Source organism: Mus caroli, chromosome 6 (assembly GCF_900094665.2).
Source record: "Mus caroli chromosome 6, CAROLI_EIJ_v1.1, whole genome shotgun sequence".
In the NCBI taxonomy this organism is placed as follows: domain Eukaryota; kingdom Metazoa; phylum Chordata; class Mammalia; order Rodentia; family Muridae; genus Mus; species Mus caroli.
The window spans coordinates 81354723-81363250 of NC_034575.1; the positions used below are offsets into that span (position 1 = coordinate 81354723).

The 8528-nt window shown below is 52.3% G+C and overlaps 1 protein-coding gene across 1 annotated transcript in view; it reads right to left on the reverse strand.

Moving 5' to 3' along the window:
- Window positions 1-6: 6 nt before the first annotated feature.
- Sfxn5 (sideroflexin 5) overlaps window positions 7-8528 on the reverse strand; it is a 119294-nt gene continuing 110772 nt past the window's right edge. Inside the window, exon 13 of the mRNA XM_029478216.1 lies at window positions 7-1814. Coding sequence (XP_029334076.1) covers window positions 1737-1814 — 78 coding nt within the window. The 3' untranslated portion in view covers window positions 7-1736. The remainder of the gene's footprint in view (window positions 1815-8528) is intronic.

Here is an 8528-nt window from a genome sequence, read left to right on the forward strand (position 1 = left end):
AAAAAAAAAAAAAAGCTGAGAATGAACTTTTCAAAAGAGGCTCCAAGCAAACAGATCTAGTCTCCAGCCAAGGCCCGGAGACCAATACCCATGCTCAGCCCATCTTGCTGCAGCTACACNTGCCTTAAGATGCTGGCAGGGAACCTGTGACCTTGTCCTTGCTGCCTCGCGCCAGCNTTTTTCTGCAACCATACATGTTGATCTTCAGCCTGACCCGTCCTGAGTCAGGTTCCAGGGTCATGAGCCAGGGCTCCCATCCTAGTGTGGNCAGATGAGGNCTGTGTAGAGATCAGTGTATCTCCTCTTTGTGGGTCCTTTGGACCAGGAGTCACCCTGTTCAGCTCNCCCAGACCCTGCCTCCTTAGGTAGAGCTATCTCTTCCTCTGTGGCCTACACGTGANGAGATGGAGCCAGCAGCAAGAGGCCCCAAGTCTGCAGCAGTGAGGAAGGGCATGCCGTGTGACCCCTGAGCTCAGCTCAGGCATCCATACTGCCTCCTCCACAGCCAGGAAGGGTTTGGCACAAGTCAAGGTTTTTTAGGATGTAGGGGAGTCCATACAGAAGGGTAAGGTCCTTTTGTAGGCTAAGTGCTGGCCATTTCCAGAAGGGCCTGATGCACTTTCCAGCCCAGAATCCACCTTCGAGATGCCTGGAATGTGNACATCTGAGTGAAGCAGGTAGAGAGGAGCCCCAGGCTTGGGGGGAACCCCAGTTCAGTCCTTTGCTTCCAGGGAGGGAATGGAAGCTCGGAGATGTGGGTGGCTCGTCCATTGCTGAGGCGACCTCTCAGGGAGTTGCCAGGGATCCGGCCTTGCACNCTCAGGCAGGAGACTCCTCTATTGCAGAAAGGTGTGGAGTGTGACAGCTTCAGTGGCTGCAGACTGGACCACAGTGGGCTCAGCCCACCTTTGTCCCCGTAGGAAACTCTAGCTACTTGTGGAAAAGAACCCTCCTGCAAAGCCCAGGCAGGATCCTCTCTCCTTGTTCCCACAGAACAGTGTTGCTTCTTGGGGATCCCTGACTAGAGCTGGGGTACTCTCAGGGACCTGGAATCAATATGAGCTCCATGAAAGATGACCCATGCCTGGGGTCATCTGACTTTCCCTCAGCTGTGGGTGGGTAGGAGTTGGGTACATTCAGAGCCTGGTGTTCCCGGAATCTTCCAGGGGGGTCTCTAGTGCTCTATGATAGAGGGACCCAATTCCCAAGAACCTTGGTTCATCCTGTGGGGTGCAGACCACCTCCCTTCCCTTCCCTTCTCTTAACCCGAGGGGCCCACCAGGCCTAACCATTATACTCCCCTCCCATCAATGCAAACCAGTTCCCAGGCTCCTCTGGCTCCCGCCACCTGTCCTGCTACTTTTGGTCAGCTGCAACCAAGGCTCAGACTTGCTTCTAATAAAAAAAAATTATAACAAACCGAAAAAAAAGAGCATATAAAAGGATACTACTACCCCAGAAGCACTCTACAGTTCTTTAGCTCACACGAAATTGTGCTGAGTGGAGTTTAGCCGACCCCATGTAAGGCCCAGAGATGCACTTGATTCTTTTTGTGTAGGAAATGTGTCAGAATTCCTCTCCCCTATGTTAAAATGTGAATGGTTAGTCTCCCTACTGATGGAGGTTGGCTGCTTTCCAGACAGCCCCTCCTTGCAGAGACAGCTCATGAGACTTCTCTCCCCACCCCGAATGCCCGGCCTGGATAGTGCTGTGTGCCCAGGCCGGCTGGTCTTCACTCACAGCCCCTTATTGTACACCACTGTCCGGCTGCTGGTAGCCCGGGCTATCTCAGGCTCCAATTGGGAGGTTTCAATCTGAGGAGAGAAAGAGAAGAGTGCAGAGGTGGGGAGTGCCAGGGCAGTGGCTCTAAGGCCTGACCTGGTACCTACAGTTCTTTTCCTCTGCATGTCCCCTAGCTGGTACCTCTATGTCCTAGCAAGAGATATGCGTGCTTTCTCTTCCATCAGCTCANGATTAGCCTCTTTCTTGTCTAGATTCTGGGTTTCCCTCATTGAAAATACCCTAGTTCCTCTTACTGCAGGCACATTTGAGGACCCATTGTCTAGTCTTCTTTAAGCCTTTTCCCTGGCAGTACCCCATTCTCTGCTCTCCTGGACCAATAATACTGCAGGTCTCAAATACTCTGTCACACACACACATACACACACACACACACACACACACACACACCAACTCAGGTCTCAGGGACCATTACTTCAGCTCTTTCCCAGCCTCAAGGGTCCTTCTAGCTCTGATTGGTAGCCCAGCTTTAGGGGTCCCTGCCCACACACCTAATCCTCCCAGTCCTTGGAGCAGGTGGCAAGAGCTTCCTCCAGACACTGCCTGGTCAAGTTCATCTCTTGTCCTCTACAGAGGCCACATTCAGTCTTTGGAGTCACTTCAGCTGCTCACCCTTGGCTTCCCAGTCCTGAGCTTCTGGGCCTTCTTACTTCAGTGGCACTAGTGGGGAACTGCTNTCGGATCAAACCCATAGCCTGCCACACCCTGCNCATCCCTCCTGCCCTCTTCAGTGTCCGTCCCTTCCCCTTGGAAGGCAGACACCCACCTCTCTCCTCCTTCCTCTGCCTCTGTCCTCTCCTTCTTCTCTCCCAACTTTGCTGTCCATGGAGTCCTACACATGCCACAAGAACCTTGCATCTGAAGAAACTCCTTTTTACCTTGTTGGGCTTGCCTATGGCCTGGTATTGCTTCTCCCCAGCAACTATGCTTCTTTAAATTGTCCATTCTGGTCAAATCCACCTGTCCACCTCCCACTGGCTTCAGCCCACAGCAAATCTGGCTTTACAAAACCTCTCTTTCCAAGGTCAGTTACCCTCATTTCACACCACCTACTGGCTGCTTCTTGGAGTACTTGAGGCTTGGTCTGGTTGGACTCCTGGTGCCTGTCATGTCTCTGATGTGTCCAGCTGTGGTTCTCCCCTGAGCCTTAGGCCAACAGCTGACTGCTGGCTAGTCAAAGATGGTAGATGCTTCATGGGTGCATAAACTCAAGCATTCTGAAATAGAACTGAGCCTATGCCCCAGCCCAGCTCCACGTTGTGGGCAATAACACCTTATCTAATGGCTGAATGACCAAAGACCCTGGGCCCTCTTCTCTTCCTCCCCTCCCCTCCCCTCCCCTCCCCTCCCTACCCCTTCCCTTCCTATCCCTTGGCTATCCACTTCATCCCATTGTCTTCTGAATCTCAGGTCTGGTCACCCCCACCCTCACTATAAAAAAAAATGGTTCAGCAGCCTGCACCCATGCCCTCAGTTCCCACTGCTACACTCCCCATTATCTTGAAGACACAGGGCATATGTACCTCTTTGTGTTCATTATACAAACCTGGCTGTTCCCTGCCTCATTTCTGGTCTGCCTGGGCTGTTCTGTCTGTTAGAGGCATCCTCCTACCATCATTCCCACCCCCACCCTATTTTTCTGTCTTTCGTCAGCTTTATGGGCCGAGCTATAGACCAAAGCTTACCTAGGCTGAGAAAGACAACCTTTCTGGCCCAATACCCCTGTATTTCTTATAACCAAGTGATATCACAGTGTTGGGGGACTGACTGCTCACACATCCTCTACCTTTCCATGTCAGATGACAAGTGTCCCTCTCCCAACCAGGAGACCTGTAGATCTTGTTCATTCTGAATCCTTATGGCCTAGAACAGTGCTCGAGACTCTGTGGTTGAATTAATGGGTAGAAAGAAAATGGGTAGCAAGCACCTAGAAAATAGATCCTTCCCTAAACCACACAACCCAGATGTTGGCCTTTGGCTCCAGGTTGGGTCAATGAGGGGGACACACTCTTAGGGAGGGACCCAACCTACTAGCTTGTCATGTGCCCCAGGCAAGATCCCAGAACTACCAAGCCTTTGTGCTGCAGCTCAGCTGAACCTGATCCTAGGTACACGCTATATATGAACCCTCAGAAGTCTTAGTTTGTGGCCAGAGTGTGGCATAGACTAGGGAAACTTCAGGGAGCTCAGTCAAACCAGGGTATGTAGGTCAAGGTCAGGCAAGGGGGAGTTGGGTGAGGGTTAGAGCTGGTGGGCACAGAAGAGATCCTGGAAAAGCCCTCCTTGATACCCTAACACTCTGGCTACTTGAGCCAGCCAAAGAAAAAAGAGCTACNCTCAGGACCCAGGACCCCTCTCCTAAAACTGCCTTCTCCTGCCCCAGCCCTCTCCCCTGAGTCCCCGCCACCCCACGGCTCTTCTCGTCCCCATGCTGCCACTGACACAATGCACAGCGCCCACGCTTAAAAATCTAAATGCTTTTGAAAATGTTTAACCTAGTTAGACAAATTAGCAAAAATTTGTGCAAAACAATTTAGGTATTTAAAATATTCAATGTTTTTAAAAAACTGGAAAACTGTTCTTAGCTTTCAGCTGCAAAAACCAACAAAATATAACATCCCAGCAATCTTACCATGAGGTGTAACATAACCCTTCGGGAAAGCTGTTAAACAGCTACCGAGGCATCCTGGGAAATAGCACTTCATTTATTCAAATGCACATATGTCAGGCTTTTGCACCATATGTCATTCCAAGCTATTTACAGTAATAATTAAATCTTAATCAACGTTTAACCTCTGTAAAATGTTTGAAGAATCCTAATCACCCTTCAGACTGCACTAATGAAGGAGAAATATATAAACATAAAAGGAAAACGATGCATAGATACCACACTGGAAAGAACAGTAATTGCAAAATTGTATTTCTTTTAAATATAATCAGTAAATGATGTAAAGTAAGCCAAGGAGTATTTTAAGTTAAGACATCTTGGATGTCAGAGGTGTGAGCAGCTAATTTTGTTCTGCTACCCATAACAGATGTAGCATATTTTATTTTAGTGCCATTATTAGCAGCTCCCCATGCAGCTTTCACTGAAGCACTGAGGCCTGCATTAAAATCCTAGAGGCTGCTCACCACCGAGGTGGAGGACCGAGGCCCAGGGCCGTGGCCTGCAGGGCCCACTCCCCATAGAACCCAGCATCCCCACAAGACGGAGGCCACTCCTTCATGGCACCCAGGCTGCCCTGGGCCCCCACTGAGCTGAGGGTAGCAGGTAGAATGGAAACACGGTGTGGTGTAAGGGGATGCAGACAGTGGAAGTCTCCTGGGGGAGGTGGCCCAGGCATCCTAGGTTAGGGTCTTGGGGACAGAGAGAGCCACCATTCCTGTTCATTTTGATTCAGTGTGTGTTTATGTTCACGTGAGCCAACACCACACACTCAGGCTGGGCGAGCAGTGATGGACAGGGCCAGCTCACTGCCCTTGAGAAGCTGGAAGTCTAGGGGAGGAGTCAGAAAGTGAAAGCAGATGGATTCCTGAGAGACAAGCAAAGTACCATGGAAACTGGGGAGGGCCTAGGGGTTACCATGTACTGATGAAGGAACAAGGAAGGGAGACTTCTCAGAGGAGGTGGGCCAGGGAGAGAATGGAAGATTTGGATCAGAGAAGGCAGACAATAATTGCCGGATGAAGGGGAAGAAAGCATCAGGTCNGTCAGTCAGCATGTGCTGTGGAAAGGAAGAGAGTCGGTGGTCACCGGGGACACATGGAAGGATACTAAGGTGCGGGCAGGATAGGCATGCCATTGGCTGCCTGGANATGTCAGCCATTATCTGAGAGAATCAGGGAGCCATTAGGTGAGCAGGAGCGTGGGCACACCNGGGTTTCAGAAAGGGCCTTCTGAGCATGGCAGAGTGGAGGTTGGGGGAGGGGAGCGAGGAGGCAGGAAAGCCTCCCAGAGGAGCAGCTGTTGGAGCCAGAAAGTTCTTAGGTTCTGATGTTGCCCATGGGGCAGGAGAAGAGCGTGCCAAGGAGCCTTTCTGAAGATGACATCCACAGAGTTGATGACCAATTGCATGTGGGGGTGAGAGGGAGGTGTCGAGGATGACTGGGCGGCAGATGACTCCTAATTCTAGCTCATGAGCTGGGGTGGTGGTGGTGATACCATCCTCCGAGGCAAGGAGTACGGGAACGGGGGTGGGTTGGCCATGCCAAAGCTGGAGTGCCCGTGGGTCTCCTGGGTAGACTGGCCTGAGAGGCAGATGGGCCCAGGTTCTGGGCTCTGGGCAGGAGGGAGCCGGATGTGTACGCACAGCCAGCGCCTCCAGAGTGGGGGAGCTTGCCCGGAAGAGCAGATGGAGGGGAACAGGCACATTCGAGGGGCGGGGAAGGGAATGAGCCCACGAAGGCAGCCAGCAGGAGCAGCTGAACATTGACATAGGGTACCAGACACCTCAAAGATCTGGGTACCAAGTGATGTCTCACGGTGGTCCCGACGAGAGCTTTAGCTGCTCCTGGCAGCTAGCTTGTGGAGAACCCAGACTTCCCAGACTCAACTCAGTGGTGACCTTGAGTGCAGGCTCTTCATGCTGAGGCATGGCGGTTAGCCACCTGTGAGAACACCTCGTGGGGCCAATGATCTGTGATCCTCAGGTCTCGTGTGTGAGGAGATCACTGAGGGCCCTCACTATTGGGCTCAACTGGGAGAGGCCAGGACAAGGACCTGAGTGATGCCTGTGTCAATGGGGCCACCATTTCTTCCTCTTCTCNGTACCAAGTAAACCTGTTGCAGGTCACCTCATCTGTCCAAGATGAGGGCAGGNAGGCAAAGTCCATCAAAGGGATCTGGAAGAAGAGAGCTGGAGCGGCAGTGACCACAGAGGATGCTGAAGGTATTGGTCAGAGCCTGCTGGATGGTACCTCTTGCTCCAAAACTGCAGATAGCATGAACATGTCCAGCCTGCTCTGAAATAAGCACTACCACCCCTCTGGGACTGATTTACCCAATCTCATCTCCATCGTGAAGACCAAGCTCAAGCCATGAAGCCCCTCTCAGGAGACACCCCCTTACGCAGAGCACCATATCTAGTGTCTCNTCTTAAATACCTCAAGGCCCAGTTAGCAGCTCCACCACCCCCAGTTCCCTACAGCTTCCCTTCATGGCCTGCGAAGGGTTAACCTTGAGTTATTTGCCTTTGTAGCCAGACACACTGTGTTGGGGTGGGGGCCAGGAGTCAGGAATGCACTGGGGGCACCTCTGCCTTCCAGCCTGGGAGCACACACACACACACACACACACACACACACACACACCTGCAGCCAGGCCCAGTGGATAGTTTACATATTTGAACCGGGGAGCTAAGGTGCAGAGACATAAACAGGAAACTGGATCCCCCAGCNGTGCCCCACTCTCCCGGGCTTTTCCCTACTACAAAGCACTCCCTCCTCCTGCCTCTCTCTGCTGGGACAGGCTTTTCCACCTCCTTTTCAAAGAGAAGGGCAGAGGGGTGGGACATTCAGCCTGACCCTATGACACAGCCTAAAGCCACTTCCGTGCCTGCCCAGGGGTCTGGGCCTCTCTGAGGCAGGCAGGTGGCACAGCACTTGACATAGGTTCCCAAAGCCTGGCTGGTCCACTGAACAGCCACATCCTATTTTTGTAACGAAGACTAAGACAGCCTTGGGTCCTGCTCATATACACACTGCAGATCAAGGCCCATCTTTGAGATTGATCTGAGAGTCTTTGAAGGCCCAGGGTAAACAGGGTACAGGAGCAGCTGAGGCCTGGACATGGACACCTGAGCACCTGGGATAGGCCTCGGGTACTGATGACAGACTCCCACTACCTTCTCACTGACGGTCACCCTCCAGCTACGCATAGTGGCTCATGCCTATCCTCCCAACACTTGGGAGGCAGAGGCAGGAGGATTGAGAGCTCCAGGCCAGCCTGGGCTACNTAGCAAGTTTCTGTCTTAAACAAAACCAAACCAGATTGCTCAGCAAAGCCATCTCCCAGCATGTCCCTCCCAGAACCTTCTAGAATACCTCACTGACTTTGGTAGACAGGCTTGGCTGGGCAGAGCTTCCACTGTTGTAAGAGCGTGCCTGGCCTGCTCAAGGGCTCTTGGGGCTTTCTTTCGGTTCTTTGCATGCTCTGCCCTTGACNGATGAGGCTATGCTGTATCTGCCTCCTCTTGCATGGGCCCCCTCATCTCATGCCACACCCATGATTGTGGCCTTACTCCACACTCCATCTCCAGCACTTTTTTTCATATTCACCGCATCTCTAGTTGCAGACTCCAGCAGGAAGGGAGCAGACCTGCAGCCCCCACATCTACACCACTTGAGAGCCCCTCGAGTTGGCTCAGTCAAACTGAACCTAAACCCCCAACCCCAATGTGGGGCTCCTCCCCCGGACTTAGTAGACCCAGCAAGCACTCCAAGCCCCATCCACACGTCAGAACTTTCCACTGTTCCTGGGTGCCCTCTGCTGGGCTGACCTCAGAGTCTCTCTCCCTCTTCTGTCTTCTCAGCCTTGAGGCCTCAGTTTCTCCATCTGTACAGTAGGGAAATTTTTTTTAGGANAAAGATTACATCTAGAAGTGGGTNGGGGAGTCCTAGGAGGAAGTAGGAACTCACGTGATGCTACAGAGAAAAGGTGAGGTTATGGCCATCCTGCCCAGCCGATAAGCCCCCTCACAGGGCTGGGTTCCTGCTGAGGAACAGGCATG